Source organism: Oncorhynchus nerka, linkage group LG4 (assembly GCF_034236695.1).
Source record: "Oncorhynchus nerka isolate Pitt River linkage group LG4, Oner_Uvic_2.0, whole genome shotgun sequence".
NCBI lineage: Eukaryota > Metazoa > Chordata > Actinopteri > Salmoniformes > Salmonidae > Oncorhynchus > Oncorhynchus nerka.
The window spans coordinates 2,798,271-2,821,457 of NC_088399.1; the positions used below are offsets into that span (position 1 = coordinate 2,798,271).

General features: G+C 50.3%; 1 protein-coding gene across 2 annotated transcripts in view; it reads left to right on the plus strand.

Annotated features, from left to right (window-relative positions):
• Positions 1–6,804: 6,804 nt before the first annotated feature.
• The window catches only part of plppr1 (phospholipid phosphatase related 1), a 38,729-nt gene continuing 22,346 nt past the window's right edge, over positions 6,805–23,187 (plus strand). For both annotated transcript variants that reach the window (XM_065017147.1, XM_065017148.1), the window contains exons 1-2: positions 6,805–6,974; positions 10,831–10,924. In XM_065017147.1, the coding sequence (XP_064873219.1) occupies positions 10,865–10,924 (60 nt within the window). In that variant the 5' untranslated portion in view covers positions 6,805–6,974; positions 10,831–10,864. The remainder of the gene's footprint in view (positions 6,975–10,830; positions 10,925–23,187) is intronic.

The following is a 23,187-nucleotide window of genomic DNA, read 5'->3' on the forward strand; positions in this document are numbered from 1 at the left end:
TTCTGCGTTCGGTCTCGCTAACGCTCCAGCTGTCTTTCAGGCATTAGTGAATGATGTACTGAGAGACATGCTGAACATCTTTGTTTTTGTTTACCTTGACGATATCCTGATTTTTTCACCGTCACTCCAGATTCATGTTCAGCACGTTCGACGTGTTCTCCAGCGCCTTTAGAGAATTGTCTTTATGTGAAGGCTGAGAAGTGCGCTTTTCATGTCTCCTTCCGTCACATTTCTCGGTTCTGTTATTTCCGCTGAAGGCATTCAGATGGATTCCGCTAAGGTCCAAGCTGTCAGTGATTGGCCCGTCCCTAAGTCACGTGTCGAGCTGCAGCGTTTTTCGGTTTCGCAAATTTCTATCGGCGTTTATTCGTAATTTCGGTCAGGTGGCAGCTCCTCTCACAGCCCTTACTTCTGTCAAGACGTGCTTTAAGTGGTCCGTTTCCGCCCAGGGAGCTTTTGATCTCCTCAAGAAGCGTTTACATCCGCTCCTATCCTTGTTACACCTGACGTCTCTAGACAGTTCATTGTCGAGGTTGACGCGTCAGAGGTGGGCGTGGGAGCCATTCTGTCCCAGCGCTCCCATTCTGACGATAAGGTCCATCCTTGCGCGTATTTTTCTCATCGCCTGTCGCCGTCGGAACGCAACTATGATGTGGGAAACCGCTGAACTGCTCGCCATCCGCTTAGCCCTAGGCGAATGGCGACAGTGGTTGGAGGGGGCGACCGTTCCTTTTGTCGTTTGGACTGACCATAAGAACCTTGAGTACATCCGTTCTGCCAAACGACTTAATGCGCGTCAGGCTCGTTGGGCGCTGTTTTTCGCTCGTTTCGAGTTCGTTATTTCTTATCGTCCGGGCTCAAAGAACACCAAGCCTGATGCTTTGTCCCGTCTCTTCAGTTCTTCAGTAGCCTCCACCGACCCCGAGGGGATTCTCCTGAGGGGCGTGTTGTCGGGTTGACTGTCTGGGGAATTGAGAGGCAGGTAAAGCAAGCACTCACTCACACCGTCGCCGCGCGCTTGTCCTAGGAACCTCTTTCGTTCCCGTTCCTACTCGTCTGGCCGTTCTTCAGTGGGCTCACTCTGCCAAGTTAGCCGGCCATCCCGGCGTTCGGGGTACGCTTGCTTCTATTCGCCAGCGTTTCTGGTGGCCCACTCAGGAGCGTGACACGCGTCGTTTCGTGGCTGCTTGTTCGGACTGCGCGCAGACTAAGTCCGGTAACTCTCCTCCTGCCGGCCGTCTCAGACCGCTTCCATTCCCCTCTCGACCGTGGTCTCACATCGCCTTAGACTTATTACCGGTCTTCCTTCACAGCGGGGAAGACTGTTATTCTAACGGTTGTCCTAGGTTCTCTAAGGCGGCTCATTTTATTCCCTCGCTAAGTCTGCTAAAGAGACAGCACAAATCATCATTGAGAATGTTTTCAGAATTCATGGTCCGTCAGACGCCCTTGACAGGGGTCCCACCACGTCTCAATTTTGGAGTCCTCCGCTCAGGCTTTTGTCCAACGTTGTGAGCGCACCTGGAAGAGGGTCAGGTCTGCACTTTGCCGTTATAGGGCGAGACTGTGAGAGCCGCTTATCGTAGGACTAAGAGTCCTAGGTATTGTCGCGGTCAGAGAGTATGGCTTCCACTCGTAACCTTCCCCTTATGACAGCTTCTCGCAAGTTGACCCCGCGGTTCATTGGTCCCTGTATTTCTCAGGTCGTTAATCCAGTCGCTGTGCGACTTCTTCTTCCGCGACATCTTCGTCGCGTCCACCCGGTCTTCCATGTCTCCTGTGTCAAGCCTTTCTTCGCCCCGTTCGTCTTCCCTCCCCCCCCGTCCTTGTCGAGGGCGCACCTATCTACAGGGTCCGGAAGATTATGGACATGCGTCCTCGGGCCGTGGTCATCAGTACCTAGTGGATTGGGAGGGTTACAGTCCTGAGGAAAGGAGTTGGGTTCCATCTCGGACGTGCTGGACCGTTCACTGATCGATGATTTCCTCCGTTGTCGCCAGGTTTCTCTCGAGTGCGCCAGGAGGCGCTCGGTGAGTGGGGGTACTGTCATGTTATGTCTTGTCCCTGTGCTTTTCTTCTTCGTTTCCCCTGCTGGTCGTTTTAGGTTACTCTCTCTCTATCGTCTGCCTCCTGCTCCCAGCTGTTCCTCATTCTCCTAACGACCCGTTTACTCTCTCACACCTGTCCCCTCTTTTGCCCTCTGATTAAGTCTCTATTTCTTCTCTGTTTCTGCTTCTGTCCTTGTCGGATTCTTGTTTGCTTTGCCCTTGTCCCGTCCTGTCGTATCTGTCTCTTTATTAGATGCTGCGTGTGAGCAGGTGTCTCTGTCCTCTACGGCCCGCGCCTACCCTGAGGGACCTGCAGTCTGTTGCCGCTAGCCCTGCAATTCTCCTCTACTACTAGAAGGAGGACTCTCCTGCAAAGATAGAGGATTTATGTTTTCCCTGTTTGGACATCTCCTGTAACGATTGAGGATTTATGTTTTCCCTGTTTGGACATTAAAAGACTGTTTCTGTTGAATCGCTGTTGGGTCCTCACTCACCTGCATAACAGTTTTAATGGGTTAGTTGGTATAGTGGGGAGGTTTTAATGGGTGTAGGGTTAGTTGGTATAATGGTGAGGTTTTAATGGGTGTAGGGTTAGTTGGTAGAATGGTGAGGTTTTAATGGGTGTAGGGTTAGTTGGTATAATGGTGAGGTTTTAATGGGTGTAGGGTTAGTTGGTAGAATGGTGAGGTTTTAATGGGTGTAGGGTTAGTTGGTAGAATGGTGAGGTTTTAATGGGTGTAGGGTTAGTTGGTATAATGGGGAGGTTTTAATGGGTGTAGGGTTAGTTGGTATAATGGTGAGGTTTTAATGGGTATAGGGTTAGTTGGTATAATGGTGAGGTTTTAATGGGTGTAGGGTTAGTTGGTAGAATGGTGAGGTTTTAATGGGTGTAGGGTTAGTTGGTATAATGGTGAGGTATTAATGGGTGTAGGGTTAGTTGGTAGAATGGTGAGGTTTTAATGGGTGTAGGGTTAGTTGGTATAATGGTCAGGTTTTAATGGGTGTAGGGTTAGTTGGTATAATGGTGAGGTTTTAATGGGTGTAGGGTTAGTTGGTATAATGGTGAGGTCTTAATGGGTTAGTTGGTATAGTGGGGAGGTGTTAATGGGTGTAGGGTTAGTTGGTAGAATGGTGAGGTTTTAATGGGTTAGTTGGTATAGTGGGGAGGTGTTAATGGGTGTAGGGTTAGTTGGTATAGTGGGGAGGTTTTAATGGGTGTAGGGTTAATTGGTAGAATGGTGAGGTTTTAATGGGTTAGTTGGTATAGTGGGGAGGTGTTAATGGGTGTAGGGTTAGTTGGTATAGTGGGGAGGTTTTAATGGGTGTAGGGTTAGTTGGTAGAATGGTGAGGTTTTAATGGGTGTAGGGTTAGTTGGTATAATGGTGAGGTTTTAATGGGTGTAGGGTTAGTTGGTAGAATGGTGAGGTTTTAATGGGTGTAGGGTTAGTTGGTAGAATGGTGAGGTTTTAATGGGTGTAGGGTTAGTTGGCATAATGGGGAGGTTTTAATGGGTGTAGGGTTAGTTGGTATAATGGTGAGGTTTTAATGGGTATAGGGTTAGTTGGTATAATGGTGAGGTTTTAATGGGTGTAGGGTTAGTTGGTAGAATGGTGAGGTTTTAATGGGTGTAGGGTTAGTTGGTAGAATGGTGAGGTTTTAATGGGTGTAGGGTTAGTTGGTATAATGGTGAGGTTTTAATGGGTGTAGGGTTAGTTGGTATAATGGTGAGGTATTAATGGGTGTAGGGTTAGTTGGTAGAATGGTGAGGTTTTAATGGGTGTAGGGTTAGTTGGTATAATGGTGGAGGTTTTAATGGGTGTAGGGTTAGTTGGTATAATGGTGAGGTTTTTAATGGGTGTAGGGTTAGTTGGTATAATGGTGAGGTTTTAATGGGTGTAGGGTTAGTTGGTATAATGGTGAGGTTTTAATGGGTGTAGGGTTAGTTGGTATAATGGTGAGGTTTTAATGGGTGTAGGGTTATTGGTATAATGGTGAGGTTTTAATGGGTGTAGGGTTAGTTGGTATAATGGGTGAGGTTTTAATGGGTGTAGGGTTAGTTGGTATAATGGTGAGGTCTTAATGGGTGTAGGGTTAGTTGGTATAATGGTGAGGTTTTAATGGGTGTAGGGTTAGTTTTAATGGTGAGGTTTTAATGGGTGTAGGGTTAGTTGGTATAATGGTGAGGTTTTAATGGGTTAGTTGGTATAATGGTGAGGTTTTAATGGGTGTAGGGTTAGTTGGTATAATGGTGAGGTTTTAATGGGTGTAGGGTTAGTTGGTATAATGGTGAGGTTTTAATGGGTGTAGGGTTAGTTGGTATAATGGTGAGGTTTTAATGGGTGTAGGGTTAGTTGGTATAATGGTGAGGTTTTAATGGGTGTAGGGTTAGTTGGTATAATGGTGAGGTTTTAATGGGTGTAGGGTTAGTTGGTATAATGGTGAGGTTTTAATGGGTTAGTTGGTATAATGGTGAGGTTTTAATGGGTGTAGGGTTAGTTGGTATAATGGTGAGGTTTAATGGGTGTAGGGGTTAGTTGGTATAATGGTGAGGTTTTAATGGGTGTAGGGTTAGTTGGTATAATGGTGAGGTTTTAATGGGTGTAGGGTTAGTTGGTATAATGGTGAGGTTTTAATGGGTGTAGGGTTAGTTGGTATAATGGTGAGGTTTTAATGGGTGTAGGGTTAGTTGGTATAATGGTGAGGTTTTAATGGGTGTAGGGTTAGTTGGTATAATGGTGAGGTTTTAATGGGTGTAGGGTTAGTTGGTATAATGGTGAGGTTTTAATGGGTGTAGGGTTAGTTGGGTGAGGTTTTAATGGGTGTAGGGTTAGTTGGTATAATGGTGAGGTTTTAATGGGTGTAGGGTTAGTTGGTATAATGGTGAGGTTTTAATGGGTGTAGGGTTAGTTGGTATAATGGTGAGGTTTTAATGGGTGTAGGGTTAGTTGGTATAATGGTGAGGTTTTAATGGGTGTAGGGTTAGTTGGTATAATGGTGAGGTTTTAATGGGTGTAGGGTTAGTTGGTAGTGAGGTTTTAATGGGTGTAGGGTTAGTTGGTATAATGGTGAGGTTTTAATGGGTGTAGGGTTAGTTGGTATAATGGTGAGGTTTTAATGGGTGTAGGGTTAGTTGGTAGTGAGGTTTTAATGGGTGCAGGGTTAGTTGGTATAATGGTGAGGTTTTAATGGGTGTAGGGTTAGTTGGTAGTGAGGTTTTAATGGGTGCAGGGTTAGTTGGTATAATGGTGAGGTTTTAATGGGTGTAGGGTTAGTTGGTAGTGAGGTTTTAATGGGTAGGGTTAGTTGGTAAGTGAGGTTTTAATGGGTGTAGGGTTAGTTGGTAGTGAGGTTTTAATGGGTGTAGGGTTAGTTGGTAGTGAGGTTTTTAATGGGTGTAGGGTTAGTTGGTAGTGAGGTTTTAATGGGTGTAGGGTTAGTTGGTAGTGAGGTTTTAATGGGTGTAGGGTTAGTTGGTAGTGAGGTTTTAATGGGTGTAGGGTTAGTTGGTAGTGAGGTTTTAATGGGTGTAGGGTTAGTTGGTAGTGAGGTTTTAATGGGTGTAGGGTTAGTTGGTAGTGAGGTTTTAATGGGTGTAGGGTTAGTTGGTAGTGAGGTTTTAATGGGTGTAGGGTTAGTTGGTAGTGAGGTTTTAATGGTTAGTGTAGGTTTTAATGGGTTAGTTGCAAATGGTGAGGTTTTAATGGTGTAGGGTTAGTTGGTAGTGAGGTTTTAATGGGTGTAGGGTTAGTTGGTAGTGAGGTTTAATGGGTGTAGGGTTAGTTGGTAGTGAGGTTTTAATGGGTGTAGGGTTAGTTGGTATAATGGTGAGGTTTTAATGGGTGTAGGGTTAGTTGGTAGTGAGGTTTTAATGGGTGTAGGGTTAGTTGGTAGTGAGGTTTTAATGGGTGTAGGGTTAGTTGGTAGTGAGGTTTTAATGGGTGTAGGGTTAGTTGGTAGTGAGGTTTTAATGGGTGTAGGGTTAGTTGGTAGTGAGATTTTAATGGGTGTAGGGTTAGTTGGTAGTGAGGTTTTAATGGGTGTAGGGTTAGTTGGTAGTGAGGTTTTAATGGGTGTAGGGTTAGTTGGTAGTGAGGTTTTAATGGGTGTAGGGTTAGTTGGTAGTGAGGTTTTAATGGGTGTAGGGTTAGTTGGTAGTGAGGTTTTAATGGGTGTAGGGTTAGTTGGTAGTGAGGTTTTAATGGGTGTAGGGTTAGTTGGTATAATGGTGAGGTTTTAATGGGTGTAGGGTTAGTTGGTAGTGAGGTTTTAATGGGTGTAGGGTTAGTTGGTAGTGAGGTTTTAATGGGTGTAGGGTTAGTTGGTAGTGAGGTTTTAATGGGTGTAGGGTTAGTTGGTAGTGAGGTTTTAATGGGTGTAGGGTTAGTTGGTAGTGAGGTTTTAATGGGTGTAGGGTTAGTTGGTAGTGAGGTTTTAATGGGTGTAGGGTTAGTTGGTAGTGAGGTTTTAATGGGTGTAGGGTTAGTTGGTAGTGAGGTTTTAATGGGTGTAGGGTTAGTTGGAAGGGCAGTGTTTCTTCCCGTTTCCCATCCTTTTTGTGTCACAAAGTGTAATGAATTCATACTCTAGAACAGTAGGTTGAAATAGGGCAAGATGAGAGCTATAGATGAATATGGAGGCCCTGTCTGGCCTCACTCTCCACTACAGTAGATGGCGGTGTACGCACCTTTCAGTTGGTTGCGATCCGCCAAATTTAAAGAATAGAAGTTTGACTCCTCCCAGTTCTGTGTGCCGTTGCGAGGGGTACTTGATGGTGTTCTCATCACCCATCTCAAAGCTACTAGCAGACACTGTAGCGCTGAAACGCTGATTAACAATATGGAGTAGCATGCACGCGTCTGGGCATTATTTTCTTCCATTCCCTTTAATGGATGTGCACGTCCATTGGAATATACGTTCATCGCACGGTAAGTTCTCCGTGATGCACTCGGTGGCAGCCCGGCCACTCGGTGAGAAATAGACAAATTGTTGTTGCTATTCGCCTATTCAGCTATTGTCTTGTTTCTCACAGCGTCGATGGGTTCGTGTGCTGTGGCTGAGCGCAATGTGGAATTGGTTCCGATATTGCCGGAGTGTTCATTTTTTTTCAGCCGATTTAAATATAGCCAGTGTTTAACTAAAGCGTTACTTTGTTGCAATGGTCAGTCCTGAGAATGAAGCCACACGTTATGGAGGGAGGACCAGAGTACTATCATGGTCCTCCGAGGGTCATTTAATTATTTAAATGGTCTTTTACCAGGGAGGATCCGTGAACTCAGACTAACACCTGTCTCTCTGGAACTCATTTAGACCGTGATTGTTGTGTAATTACCTCGCCGTCCTCGTGTTTTATGTTTCCAATTATTTACCGAGGAGAGAGGAGCCTAATCATTCATGGACATCATTTGTTCGTCATTAGTAGGATCACGAGCATGGTTGGTGATACAGACAATTTGCTTGTCTGTGTGTCATTCCAGTCGCCTTTGGTTGTGGTCTGGGGCCGGATGTATCAAGTGTCTTGATAGCTGATTTAGGATCAGTTTGGTCGTGTTTCATAACCTCTCAGCAGTAGAAGGGGCTGATTTAGGATCAGTCAGAATAAGATGACATGGTGACATTATCCCACTCTGATCTCCCTGTGAACTCCAACCCGATGGCACATGATGCCACCCACACCGCAGGGTCCACAGCATCCTCCCACACCGCAGGATCCACAGCATCCTCCCACACCCCAGGGTCCACAGCATCCTCCCACACCCCAGGGTCCACAGCATCCTCCCACACCCCAGGGTCCACAGCATCCTCCCACACCCCAGGGTCCACAGCATCCTCCCACACCCCAGGGTCCACAGCATCCTCCCACACCCCAGCGCCACAGCATCCTCCCACACCCCAGCTCCACAGCATCCTCCCACACCCCAGCTCCACAGCATCCTCCCACACCCCAGCTCCACAGCATCCTCCCACAACCCCAGCTCCACAGCATCCTCCCACAACCCCAGCTCCACAGCATCCTCCCACAACCCCAGCTCCACAGCATCCTCCCACACCCCAGGGTCCACAGCATCCTCCCACAAACCCAGCTCCACAGCATCCTCCCACAACACCAGCTCCACAGCATCCTCCCACCATGACCCCACAAACCCAGCTCCACAGCATCCTCTCACAACCCCAGCTCCACAGCATCCTCCCACCATGACCCCACAACCCCAGCGCCACAGCATCCTCCCACCATGACCCCACAACCCCAGCTCCACAGCATCCTCCCACAACACCAGCTCCACAGCATCCTCCCACCATGACCCCACAACCCCAGCTCCACAGCATCCTCTCACATCCCCAGCTCCACAGCATCCTCCCACAACACCAGCTCCACAGCATCCTCCCACCATGACCCCACAACCCCAGCTCCACAGCATCCTCTCACATCCCCAGCTCCACAGCATCCTCCCACAACACCAGCTCCACAGCATCCTCCCACCATGACCCCACAACCCCAGCTCCACAGCATCCTCTCACAACCCCAGCTCCACAGCATCCTCCCACCATGACACCACAACCCCAGCGCCACAGCATCCTCCCACAACCCCAGCGCCACAGCATCCTCCCACAACCCCAGCTCCACAGCATCCTCCCACAACCCCAGCTCCACAGCATCCTCCCACAAACCCAGCTCCACAGCATCCTCTCACAATCCCAGCTCCACAGCATCCTCCCACAACCCCAGCTCCACAAAATCCTCCCAGCTGCTTGTTGTTGCTATTTAGCCATACAGTATTATATCAACGAGGGTGATTGACTTCCTCTATTGGGTAATCTGATTATACCACCAATGAATTCTTCAGGAGCATACCATCATCAATGTCATCCTAGGTGATAGGTCCGTCAGCTAGAATTGTGCTCTACTGTTGACCATTCCCTGTGTGCCCTGTTCAAAAGTGGAGCACTATATAGGGAATAGGGTTCCATTTGAGACGCCACCATTCCTCCTGGTACCTGCTCTTTACCGACTCTCCCCTCTTCCCCCCCCTGCTCTTTACCCTCTCCCCTGCTCTTTACCCTCTTCCCCCCTGCTCTTTACCCTCTTCCCCCCTGCTCTTTACCCTCTTCCCCCCTGCTCTTTACCCTCTTCCCCCTGCTCTTTACCCTCTTCCCCCTGCTCTTTACCCTCTTCCCCCCTGCTCTTTACCCTCTTACCCCCCTGCTCTTTACCCTCTTACCCCCCTGCTCTTTACCCTCTTATCCCCCCTGCTCTTTACCCTCTTATCCCCCTGCTCTTTACCCTCTTATCCCCCTGCTCTTTACCCTCTTACCCCCCTGCTCTTTACCCCCCCTCTTACCCCCCTGCTCTTTACCCTCTTCCCCCTGCTCTTTACCCTCTTCCCCCTGCTCTTTACCCTCTTCCCCCTGCTCTTTACCCCCCCTCTTCCCCCTGCTCTTACCCTCTTCCCCCTGCTCTTTACCCTCTTCCCCCTGCTCTTTACCCTCTTCCCCCCTGCTCTTTACCCCCTGCTCTTTATCCTCTCCCCCTGCTCTTTACCCTCTTCCCCCCTGCTCTTTATCCTCCCCCCCTGTTCTTTATCCTCCCCCTGCTCTTTATTCTCTTACCCCCCAGCTCTTTACCCTCTTCCCCCCAGCTCTTTACCCTCTTTCCCCCTGCTCTTTACCCTCTTCCTGCACTGCTCTTTACCCCCCAGCTCTTTACCCTCTTCCCCCTGCTCTTTACCCTCTTCCCCCCTGCTCTTTATCCCCCCCTGTTCTTTATCCTCTCCCCCTGCTCTTTACCCTCTTCCCCCGCTCTTTATCCCTCTTCCCCCTGCTCTTTACCCTCTTCCCCCCCGCTCTTTATCCTCTTCCCCCTGCTCTTTATCCTCTACCCCCCCCCTGCTCTTTACCCTCTTTCCCCCTGCTCTTTACCCTCTTCCCCCTGCTCTTTATCCTCTTCCCCGCTCTTTCTCCTCTTCCCCCTGCTCTTTACCCTCTTCCCCCGCTCTTTACCCTCTTACCCCCCTGCTCTTTACCCTCTTCCCCCTGCTCTTTACCCTCTTCCCCTGCTCTTTACCCCCCTTCCCCCTGCTTTTTATTCTCCCCCCTGCTCTTTACCCTCTTCCCCCTCCCCCTCTTTCCCCCCTGCTCTTTTCCCTCCCCTGCTCTTTACCTCTCCCCCTGCTCTTTACCCTCTTCCCTGCTCTTTACACTCTTTCCCCCTGCTCTTTACCCCTGCTCTTTACCCACTCTTCCTCCTGCCCTGCTCTTTATCCTCTTCCCCCCTGCTCTTTACCCCCCTACTCTTTACCCACTCTTCCCCCTGCTCTTTACCCCCCTGCTCTTTACCCCCTGCTCTTTACCCCCCTGCTCTTTACCCCCCTACTCTTTACCCACACTCCCCCTGCTCTTTACCTCCCCTGCCCCCCTCTTACCTCCCCTGCCCCCCTCTTTACCTCCCCCCCCCTCTTTACCTCCCCTGCCCCCCTCTTTACCTCCCCTGCCCCCCCCCTCTTTACCCCCCCCTTACCCCCCCTCAGTGTTTTTATCCTCTTCCCCCTGCTCTTTACCCCCCTAACCCCAACCCTGTATTGTATATAACACATGTACTTTATGCAGTGTTTTTTAAATGTTCAACCCTGTATTGTAGTTTCACTGTATGTTGTCCAGTCACCCTCTGTCCTTTGACATTGTTTTGTATTTTTCTGGAATCAGTTCATGGTTCCCATCTCCAGGAATTTAGGAATGGAATCAGAATGGACTCCCAATATGATATTAACAGTCCTTCATCTCCTGTAGATTGACAGACGGATCCATTCTTTGCTGAGACAACATGGCTTCTGACAACACACAGCGCAGTTACTCCATCATCCCATGTTTCATCTTCGTAGAGGTAAGACTGTTTCTGGTGTTACCTAATAACAGGCCATAGAGGTAAGTGTCTGTCTGGTGTTAGCTAATAACAGGCCATAGAGGTAAGACTGCCTCTGGTGTTACCTAATAACAGGCCATAGAGGTAAGTGTCTGTCTGTCTCTGGTGTTACCTAATAACAGGCCATAGAGGTAAGACTGCCTCTGGTGTTACCTAATAACAGGCCATAGAGGTAAGTGTCTGTCTGGTGTTACCTAATAACAGGTCATAGAGGTAAGTGTCTGTCTGGTGTTACCTAATAACAGGTCATAGAGGTAAGTGTCTGTCTGTCTCTGGTGTTACCTAATAACAGGCCATAGAGGCAAGACTGCCTCTGGTGTTACCTAATAACAGGCCATAGAGGTGTCTGTCTGGTGTTACCTAATAACAGGTCATAGAGGTGTCTGTCTGGTGTTACCTAATAACAGGTCATAGAGGTAAGACTGCTGTCTCTGGTGTTACCTAATAACAGGCCATAGAGGTAAGACTGCCTCTGGTGTTACCTAATAACAGGTCATAGAGGTAAGACTGCCTCTGGTGTTACCTAATAACAGGTCATAGAGGTAAGACTGCCTCTGGTGTTACCTAATAACAGGTCATAGAGGTAAGACTGCCTCTGGTGTTACCTAATAACAGGTCATAGAGGTAAGTCTGCCTCTGGTGTTACCTAATAACAGGTCATAGATGTAAGACTGCCTCTGGTGTTACCTAATAACAGGCCATAGAGGTAAGTGTCTGTCTGTCTCTGGTGTTACCTAATAACAGGCCATAGAGGTAAGACTGCCTCTGGTGTTACCTAATAACAGGTCATAGAGGTAAGACTGCCTCTGGTGTTACCTAATAACAGGTCATAGAGGTAAGACTGCCTCTGGTGTTACCTAATAACAGGTCATAGATGTAAGTGTCTGTCTGGTGTTACCTAATAACAGGCCATAGAGGTAAGTGTCTGTCTCTGTTGTTACCTAATAACAGGCCATAGAGGTAAGACTGTCTCTGGTGTTACCTAATAACAGGTCGTAGAGGTAAGACTGCCTCTGGTGTTACCTAATAACAGGTCATAGAGGTAAGACTGCCTCTGGTGTTACCTAATAACAGATCATAGAGGTAAGACTGTCTCTGGTGTTACCTAATAACAGGTCATAGAGGTAAGTGTCTGTCTCTGGTGTTACCTAATAACAGGCCATAGAGGTAAGACTGTCTGTCTGGTGTTACCTGATAACAGGTCATAGAGGTAAGTGTCTGTCTGGTGTTACCTAATAACAGATCATAGAGGTAAGACTGCCTCTGGTGTTACCTAATAACAGGCCATAGAGGTAAGTGTCTGTCTGGTGTTACCTAATAACAGGTCATAGAGGTAAGACTGTCTCTGGTGTTACCTAATAACAGATCATAGAGGTAAGTGTCTGTCTGGTGTTACCTAATAACAGGTCATAGAGGTAAGTGTCTGTCTCTGGTGTTACCTAATAACAGGCCATAGAGGTAAGTGTCTGTCTGGTGTTACCTAATAACAGATCATAGAGGTAAGTGTCTGTCTCTGGTGTTACCTAATAACAGGTCATAGAGGTAAGTGTCTGTCTCTGGTGTTACCTAATAACAGGTCATAGAGGTAAGTGTCTGTCTGTCTCTGGTGTTACCTAATACCTCTTTAAGGAATACCTAGGATAGGATAAAGTAATCCTTCTCCCCCCTTAAAAGACCTAGATGCACTATTGTAAAGTGGCTGTTCCACTGGATGTCATAAGGTGAAAGCACCAATTTGTAAGTCGCTCTGGATAAGAGCGTCTGCTAAATGACTTAAATGTAAATGTAAATGTAATAACAGGTAGTACAGTGATCCTAGAGGTAAGACTGTCTGTCATGTGGAACTCTCATAGAGCCCAAAGAGGAGTTGGTTAAAAACAGACTTCGGTGTAATGCTAATATTGCCCTCAAATCAATTTAGTTCACCAAGAATGTTTCCGATGTTTGAATGCAGCCGGGAGCCATTTTCAGCCAGGTGAACATGTGTTTCATGTCCATGAAATAGAATAAATGTCTGTAATCACCTTCAGACACACCTGGCCAACTTGATGGGTCATGTAACCATCTGGCGAAGTGGAGTCTTTTGTTTAGACATGTAGCTAGTTAGCTAAAACATGACCTGGCATTATCCAAACTCGTACTTCTACCAATACAAATATTGTCATATCTGTAGTATGAATCTGTAGGTAACTAACGGTAACCAACTAGGTTCAATGTTAGCTAGCTAACGTTAGGCTATAACGAGCAAGGCAAATAGATGTCTGATTCTAATAATATCACTACACAGATCATACACGTAACGCTAGCTAGCGAACAGTACGCCTTAAGTTGCAATGAAAATGACGTTCTGACAATTGGAAACTTTAAAATATCAGAAAATAGACTCTTACTCATCCGTATACATGGATGAACACTTTACGGTAGACTGGAACCATATAACTCTGTTCTGTTTGTAGCTACATCCTGTTCACACAGACTGGAACCATATAACTCTGTTCTGTTTGTAGCTACATCCTGTTCACACTGACTGGAACCATATAACTATGTTCTGTTTGTAGCTACATCCTGTTCACACAGACTGGAACCATATAACTCTGTTCTGTTTGTAGCTACATCCTGTTCACACAGACTGGAATCATATAACTCTGTTCTGTTTGTAGCTACATCCTGTTCACACTGACTGGAACCATATAACTCTGTTCTGTTTGTAGCTACATCCTGTTCACACAGACTGGAACCATATAACTCTGTTCTGTTTGTAGCTACATCTTGTTCGGCCAGTGTTGTCAAGTCACTCTGGTTCACACTGACCGTGGCGTGTTGCAGAAAGTAGCCCATCACAACTTTAGACTCCAACTGATCTACATCCTGTTCACATAGACGCCTGTTTGTGCTACATTCAGGCAATCAATGTTGTGGAGAACTGGAAGTATAAAAACGTATAATTCTCGATGGCTAATGTTATATATTTCAACACCACCACAGTATAAACTCTGTTCTGTTTGACAATCAACTGGAACATACAAGCAGCTCATATTATAGTTCTGTTTGTAATTCTGTTCACACAGAGGAACCATATAACTCTGTTCTGTTTGGCGACATCAATCCAAACTCATCTTCCGGCATGTCCAGCCCATCAATTATCTCAGACAATGATGGCTAGGACAATCAACACATACTGAGCAGCTCATATTATAGACAGAAGCATGCTACATGGCCGACCAATCCAAACTCATCTTCCGGCATGTCCAGCCCATCAATTATCTCAGGCAATGATGGCTAGCGGGATGTTGTGGGGTCATACTTGAGTTAAAGTATCGATACCTTTTTAATAGGTAATGACTCATAAGTGAGTCATTCAGGACAATACTACTTGAGTAAAAGTATCAGCATTTTTGGTTTTAAATATACTTAAGTATCAAAAGTAAATGTAATTGTAAAAAGGTACTTTATCAAAATTAAAAGTGTAAATAATTCCCTATTTACGCAAACCAAATGGCATAATTGTTGGTGTTTTTATTTATTTTTTAATTGCAGGGGAGCCAGGGGAGCACTCCAAACCTGTGGGGACCATTTCTGTCCTGCTAAGCATTCAAAATGTAAAGAGTACTTTTGGGTGTCAGGGAAAATGTAAAAAGGATATAATTTTTACTTAAGTACTTTACATCACTGCTTAGTGGGAAGGTTTCTCACTTTTTCTGTGGTAAACCAAAGAGGCTCATAATTTAACAATTGTATTTCAAATCAAAGTTTATTTGTCACGTGCGCCGAATACAACAGGTGTAGACCTTACAGTGAAATGCTGAATATAACAGGTGCTAATCAATGGTGCCCAAAAAAAGTTGTGTGTGTGTAGGTAAGTAAAGAAATAAAACAACAGTAGAAAGACATTTTAAAAAAGAGTAGCAAGGCTACATACAGACACCTGTTAGTAGCAAGGCTCTATACAGACACCTGTTAGTAGCACGGCTCTATACAGACACCTGTTAGTAGCACGGCTCTATACAGACACCTGTTAGTAGCAAGGCTCTATACAGACACCTGTTAGTAGCAAGGCTCTATACAGACACCTGTTAGTAGCAAGGCTCTATACAGACACCTGTTAGTAGCAAGGCTACATACAGACACCTGTTAGTAGCAAGGCTCTATACAGACACCTGTTAGTAGCAAGGCTCTATACAGACACCTGTTAGTAGCAAGGCTCTATACAGACACCTGTTAGTAACAAGGCTACATACAGACACCTGTTAGTAACAAGGCTACATACAGACACCTGTTAGTAACAAGGCTACATACAGACACCTGTTAGTAGCAAGGCTACATACAGACACCTGTTAGTAGCAAGGCTACATACAGACACCTGTTAGTAGCAAGGCTACACACAGACACCTGTTAGTAGCAAGGCTACACACAGACACCTGTTAGTAGCAAGGCTACACACAGACACCTGTTAGTAGCAAGGCTACACACAGACACCTGTTAGTAGCAAGGCTACACACAGACACCTGTTAGTAGCAAGGCTACATACAGACACCTGTTAGTAGCAAGGCTACATACAGACACCTGTTAGTAGCAAGGCTGATTGAGGTAGTATGTTGATCTGGTTATAGTGACTATGTATATATGATAAACAGAGAGTAGCATCAGTGTAAAAGAGGGGTTGGGGGGGGGGGGGACAATGCAAGTAACCATTGGTTACCTGTTCAGGAGTCTTATGGCTTGGGGGTAAAAACTGTTGAGAAGCTGTTTTGTCCTAGACTTGGCACTCCGGTACTGCTTGCCATGCGGTAGTAGAGAGAACAGTCTATGGCTGGGTTCTTTGACAATGTTTAGGGTGTTCCTCTGACACCGCCTGGTGTAGAGGTCCTGGATTGCAGGCAGCAAGGCCCCAGTGATGTACTGGGGCCATACACACTACCCTCTGTAGTGCCTTCCTCTGACACCGCCTGGTGTAGAGGTCCTGGATTGCAGGCAGCAAGGCCCCAGTGATGTACTGGGCCATACGCACTACCCTCTGTAGTGCCTTGCGGTCGGAGGCCAAGTAGTTGTCATACCAGGCGGTGATGCAACCGATGTTGTAGCTGTAGAACCTTTTGAGGATCTCAGGACCCATGCCAAATCTTTTTAGTTTCCTGAGGGGGAATAGGCTTTGTCGTGCCCTCTTCACAACTGTCTTGGTGTGTTTGGACCAATCTAGTTTGTTGTTGATGTGGACACCAGGAACTTGAATCTCTCAACCTGCTCCACTACAGCCTCGTCAATGGGAATGGGGACGTGCTCGGTGCTCCTTTTCCTGTAGTCCACAATCATCTCCTTAGTCTTGGTTACATTGAGGGATAGGTTGTTATTTACAGATGGCCTAAGAGTTTGTTATTAAGGCACATTAAAATGCACATGTTCCAGAAGGCATTTCTGCCAAAGTTGAATTAAAAGCCTCTCCTGTGAAGAAGTGACATACGCCCAGCTTACTGAAACAAGTATTTGATTAGACTGTAATGTTATAGTGTAAGGAGGAGGGCAAATGTATATGCACTATTAGTAAACGGTAGAGCGAGGCTGCAGGTAAACGGTAGAGCGAGGCTGCGTCCTGCAGGTAAACGGTAGAGCGAGGCTGCGTCCTGCAGGTAAACGGTAGAGCGAGGCTGCCTCCTGCAGGTAAACGGTAGAGCGAGGCTGCCTCCTGCAGGTAAACGGTAGAGCGAAGCTGCCTCCTGCAGGTAAACGGTAGAGCGAGGCTGCCTCCTGCAGGTAAACGGTAGAGCGAGGCTGCCTCCTGCAGGTAAACGGTAGAGCGAGGCTGCGTCCTGCAGGTAAACGGTAGAGCGAGGCTGTGTCCTGCAGGTAAACGGTAGAGCGAGGCTGCGTCCTGCAGGTAAACGGTAGAACGAGACTGCCTCCTGCAGGTAAACGGTAGAGCGAGGCTGCAGGTAAACGGTAGAGCGAGGCTGCGTCCTGCAGGTAAACGGTAGAGCGAGGCTGCCTCCTGCAGGTAAACGGTAGAGCGAGGCTGCAGGTAAACGGTAGAGCGAGGCTGCGTCCTGCAGGTAAACGGTAGAGCGAGGCTGCAGGTAAACGGTAGAGCGAGGCTGCCTCCTGCAGGTAAACGGTAGAGCGAGGCTGCCTCCTGCAGGTAAACGGTAGAGCGAGGCTGCCTCCTGCAGGTAAACGGTAGAGCGAGGCTGCAGGTAAACGGTAGAGCGAGACTGCAGGTAAACGGTAGAGTGAGGCTGCCTCCTGCAGGTAAACGGTAGAGTGAGGCTGCCTCCTGCAGGTAAACGGTAGAGCGAGGCTGCCTCCTGCAGGTAAACGGTAGAGCGAGGCTGCCTCCTGCAGGTAAACGGTAGAGTGAGGCTGCAGGTAAATGGTAGAGTGAGGCTGCAGGTAAACGGTAGAGCGAGGCTGCGTCCTGCAGGTAAACGGTAGAGCGAGGCTGCGTCCTGCAGGTAAACGGTAGAGCGAGGCTGCGTCCTGCAGGTAAACGGTAGAGCGAGGCTGCGTCCTGCAGGTAAACGGTAGAGCGAGGCTGCGTCCTGCAGGTAAACGGTAGAGCGAGGCTGCGTCCTGCAGGTAAACGGTAGAGCGAGGCTGCAGGTAAACGGTAGAGCGAGGCTGCCTCCTGCAGGTAAACGGTAGAGCGAGGCTGCCTCCTGCAGGTAAACGGTAGAGCGAGGCTGCCTCCTGCAGGTAAACGGTAGAGCGAGGCTGCCTCCTGCAGGTAAACGGTAGAGCGAGGCTAAACGGTAAACAGGTAGAGCGAGGCTGCAGGTAAACGGTAGAGCGAGGCTGCAGGTAAACGGCAGAGCGAGGCTGCAGGTAAACGGTAGAGCGAGGCTGCAGGTAAACGGTAGAGCGAGGCTGCAGGCTAGAGCGAGGCTGCAAACGGTAGAGCGAGGCTGCAGGTAAACGGTAGAGCGAGGCTGCAGGTAAACGGTAGAGCGAGGCTGCAGGTAAACGGTAGAGCGAGGCTGCAGGTAAGGTAGAGCGAGGCTGCAGGTAAACGGTAGAGCGAGGCTGCAGGTAAACGGTAGAGCGAGGCTGCAGGTAAACGGTAGAGCGAGGCTGCAGGTAAACGGTAGAGCGAGGCTGCAGGTAAACGGTAGAGCGAGGCTGCAGGTAAACGGTAGAGCGAGGCTGCCTCCTGCAGGTAAACGGTAGAGCGAGGCTGCGTCCTGCAGGTAAACGGTAGAGCGAGGCTGCGTCCTGCAGGTAAACTGTAGAGCGAGGCTGCGTCCTGCAGGTAAACTGTAGAGCGAGGCTGCCTCCTGCAGGTAAACTAGAGCGAGGCTGCAGGTAAACTGTAGAGCGAGGCTGCAGGTAAACTGTAGAGCGAGGCTGCAGGTAAACGGTAGAGCGAGGCTGCAGGTAAACGGTAGAGCGAGGCTGCGTCCTGCAGGTAAACGGTAGAACGAGACTGCCTCCTGCAGGTAAACGGTAGAGCGAGGCTGCAGGTAAACGGTAGAGCGAGACTGCGTCCTGCAGGTAAACGGTAGAGCGAGGCTGCGTCCTGCAGGTAAACGGTAGAGCGAGGCTGCAGGTAAACGGTAGAGCGAGGCTGCGTCCTGCAGGTAAACGGTAGAGCGAGGCTGCAGGTAAACGGTAGAGCGAGGCTGCCTCCTGCAGGTAAACGGTAGAGCGAGGCTGCCTCCTGCAGGTAAACGGTAGAGCGAGGCTGCAGGTAAACGGTAGAGCGAGACTGCAGGTAAACGGTAGAGCGAGGCTGCCTCCTGCAGGTAAACGGTAGAGCGAGGCTGCCTCCTGCAGGTAAACGGTAGAGCGAGGCTGCGTCCTGCAGGTAAACGGTAGAGCGAGACTGCCTCCTGCAGGTAAACGGTAGAGCGAGGCTGCAGGTAAACGGTAGAGCGAGGCTGCCTCCTGCAGGTAAACGGTAGAGCGAGGCTGCGTCCTGCAGGTAAACGGTAGAGCGAGGCTGCGTCCTGCAGGTAAACGGTAGAGCGAGGCTGCCTCCTGCAGGTAAACGGTAGAGCGAGGCTGCAGGTAAACGGTAGAGCGAGGCTGCGTCCTGCAGGTAAACGGTAGAGCGAGGCTGCAGGTAAACGGTAGAGCGAGGCTGCCTCCTGCAGGTAAACGGTAGAGCGAGGCTGCCTCCTGCAGGTAAACGGTAGAGCGAGGCTGCCTCCTGCAGGTAAACGGTAGAGCGATGCTGCCTCCTGCAGGTAAACGGTAGAGCGAGGCTGCAGGTAAATGGTAGAGTGAGGCTGCAGGTAAACGGTAGAGTTAGCTGCTGCAGGTAAACGGTAGAGCGAGGCTGCGTCCTGCAGGTAAACGGTAGAGCGAGGCTGCGTCCTGCAGGTAAACAGTAGAGCGAGGCTGCAGGTAAACGGTAGAGCCCTGCAGGTAAACGGTAGAGCGAGGCTGCGTCCTGCAGGTAAACGGTAGAGCGAGGCTGCGTCCTGCAGGTAAACGGTAGAACGAGACTGCCTCCTGCAGGTAAACGGTAGAGCGAGGCTGCAGGTAAACGGTAGAGCGAGGCTGCGTCCTGCAGGTAAACGGTAGAGCGAGGCTGCGTCCTGCAGGTAAACGGTAGAGCGAGGCTGCCTCCTGCAGGTAAACGGTAGAGCGAGGCTGCAGGTAAACGGTAGAGCGAGGCTGCGTCCTGCAGGTAAACGGTAGAGCGAGGCTGCAGGTAAACGGTAGAGCGAGGCTGCAGGTAAACGGTAGAGCGAGGCTGCCTCCTGCAGGTAAACGGTAGAGCGAGGCTGCAGGTAAACGGTAGAGCGAGGCTGCAGGTAAACGGTAGAGCGAGGCTGCAGGTAAAGGCGAGCGGCTGCAGGTAAACGGTAGAGCGAGGCTGCAGGTAAACGGTAGAGCGAGGCTGCAGGTAAACGGTAGAGCGAGGCTGCAGGTAAACGGTAGAGCGAGGCTGCAGGTAAACGGTAGAGCGAGGCTGCCTCCTGCAGGTAAACGGTAGAGCGAGGCTGCGTCCTGCAGGTAAACGGTAGAGCGAGGCTGCGTCCTGCAGGTAAACGGTAGAGCGAGGCTGCGTCCTGCAGGTAAACGGTAGAGCGAGGCTGCCTCCTGCAGGTAAACGGTAGAGCGAGGCTGCCTCCTGCAGGTAAACGGTAGAGCGAGGCTGCAGGTAAACTGTAGAGTGAGGCTGCAGGTAAACGGTAGAGCGAGGCTGCGTCCTGCAGGTAAACGGTAGAGCGAGGCTGCGTCCTGCAGGTAAACGGTAGAACGAGACTGCCTCCTGCAGGTAAACGGTAGAGCGAGGCTGCAGGTAAACGGTAGAGCGAGGCTGCTTCCTGCAGGTAAACGGTAGAGCGAGGCTGCAGGTAAACGGTAGAGCGAGGCTGCGTCCTGCAGGTAAACGGTAGAGCGAGGCTGCAGGTAAACGGTAGAGCGAGGCTGCCTCCTGCAGGTAAACGGTAGAGCGAGGCTGCAGGTAAACGGTAGAGCGAGACTGCAGGTAAACGGTAGAGTGAGGCTGCCTCCTGCAGGTAAACGGTAGAGCGAGGCTGCCTCCTGCAGGTAAACGGTAGAGCGAGGCTGCCTCCTGCAGGTAAACGGTAGAGCGAGGCTGCCTCCTGCAGGTAAACGGTAGAGCGAGGCTGCAGGTAAACGGTAGAGTGAGGCTGCAGGTAAACGGTAGAGCGAGGCTGCGTCCTGCAGGTAAACGGTAGAGCGAGGCTGCGTCCTGCAGGTAAACGGTAGAGCGAGGCTGCGTCCTGCAGGTAAACGGTAGAGCGAGGCTGCAGGTAAACGGTAGAGCGAGGCTGCGTCCTGCAGGTAAACGGTAGAGCGAGGCTGCGTCCTGCAGGTAAACGGTAGAGCGAGGCTGCGTCCTGCAGGTAAACGGTAGAACGAGACTGCCTCCTGCAGGTAAATGGTAGAGCGAGGCTGCAGGTAAACGGTAGAGCGAGGCTGCGTCCTGCAGGTAAACGGTAGAGCGAGGCTGCCTCCTGCAGGTAAACGGTAGAGCGAGGCTGCAGGTAAACGGTAGAGCGAGGCTGCGTCCTGCAGGTAAACGGTAGAGCGAGGCTGCAGGTAAACGGTAGAGCGAGGCTGCAGGTAAACGGTAGAGCGAGGCTGCAGGTAAACGGTAGAGCGAGGCTGCAGGTAAACGGTAGAGCGAGGCTGCAGGTAAACGGTAGAGCGAGGCTGCCTCCTGCAGGTAAACGGTAGAGCGAGGCTGCCTAGAGCGAGGCTGCAGGTAAACGGTAGAGCGAGGCTGCCTCCTGCAGGTAAACGGTAGAGCGAGGCTGCCTCCTGCAGGTAAACGGTAGAGCGAGGCTGCCTCCTGCAGGTAAACGGTAGAGCGAGGCTGCCTCCTGCAGGTAAACGGTAGAGCGAGGCTGCCTCCTGCAGGTAAACGGTAGAGCGAGCTGCGTCCTGCAGGTAAACGGTAGAGCGAGGCTGCGTCCTGCAGGTAAACGGTAGAGCGAGGCTCCTGCAGGTAAACGGTAGAGCCTGCAGGTAAACGGTAGAGCGAGGCTGCGTCCTGCAGGTAAACGGTAGAGCGAGGCTGCGTCCTGCAGGTAAACGGTAGAGCGAGGCTGCGTCCTGCAGGTAAACGGTAGAGCGAGGCTGCGTCCTGCAGGTAAACGGTAGAGCGAGGCTGCGTCCTGCAGGTAAACGGTAGAGCGAGGCTGCAGGTAAACGGTAGAGCGAGGCTGCAGGTAAACGGTAGAGCGAGGCTGCAGGTAAACGGTAGAGCGAGGCTGTGTCCTGCAGGTAAACGGTAGAGCGAGGCTGCGTCCTGCAGGTAAACGGTAGAGCGAGGCTGCGTCCTGCAGGTAAACGGTAGAACGAGACTGCCTCCTGCAGGTAAACGGTAGAGCGAGGCTGCAGGTAAACGGTAGAGCGAGGCTGCCTCCTGCAGGTAAACGGTAGAGCGAGGCTGCCTCCTGCAGGTAAACGGTAGAGCGAGGCTGCAGGTAAACGGTAGAGCGAGGCTGCGTCCTGCAGGTAAGGCTGCAGGTAAGACGAGCGAGAGGCTGCAGGTAAACGGTAGAGCGAGGCTGCCTCCTGCAGGTAAACGGTAGAGCGAGGCTGCCTCCTGCAGGTAAACGGTAGAGCGAGGCTGCCTCCTGCAGGTAAACGGTAGAGCGAGGCTGCCTCCTGCAGGTAAACGGTAGAGCGAGGCTGCCGGTAGAGCGAGGCTGCAGGTAAACGGTAGAGCGAGGCTGCCTCCTAGAGCAGGCTGCAGGTAAACGGTAGAGCGAGGCTGCAGGTAAACGGTAGAGCGAGGCTGCAGGTAAACGGTAGAGCGAGGCTGCAGGTGGCGGTAGAGCGAGGCTGCAGGTAAACGGTAGAGCGAGGCTGCAGGTAAACGGTAGAGCGAGGCTGCAGGTAAACGGTAGAGCGAGGCTGCAGGTAAACGGTAGAGCGAGGCTGCAGGTAAACGGTAGAGCGAGGCTGCAGGTAAACGGTAGAGCGAGGCTGCCTCCTGCAGGTAAACGGTAGAGCGAGCTGCGTCCTGCAGGTAAACGGTAGAGCGAGCTGCGTCCTGCAGGTAAACGGTAGAGCGAGGCTGCAGGTAAACTGTAGAGCGAGGCTGCGTCCTGCAGGTAAACGGTAGAGCGAGGCTGCAGGTAAACTGTAGAGAGTGAGGCTGCAGGTAAACGGTAGAGCGAGGCTGCCTCCTGCAGGTAAACGGTAGAGCGAGGCTGCGTCCTGCAGGTAAACGGTAGAGCGAGCTGCTGCAGGTAAACGGTAGAGCGAGACTGCCTCCTGCAGGTAAACGGTAGAGCGAGGCTGCAGGTAAACGGTAGAGCGAGCTGCAGGTAAACGGTAGAGCGAGGCTCCTGCAGGTAAGCGAGGCTGCAGGTAAACGGTAGAGCGAGGCTGCGTCCTGCAGGTAAACGGTAGAGCGAGGCTGCAGGCTGCAGGTAAACGGTAGAGCGAGGCTGCCTCCTGCAGGTAAACGGTAGAGCGAGGCTGTAAACGTAGAGCCTGCAGGTAAACGGTAGAGTGAGGCTGCCTCCTGCAGGTAAACGGTAGAGCGAGGCTGCCTCCTGCAGGTAAACGGTAGAGCGAGGCTGCCTCCTGCAGGTAAACGGTAGAGCGAGGCTGCCTCCTGCAGGTAAACGGTAGAGCGAGGCTGCGTCCTGCAGGTAAACGGTAGAGCGAGGCTGCGTCCTGCAGGTAAACGGTAGAGCGAGGCTGCGTCCTGCAGGTAAACGGTAGAACGAGACTGCCTCCTGCAGGTAAACGGTAGAGCGAGGCTGCAGGTAAACGGTAGAGCGAGGCTGCGTCCTGCAGGT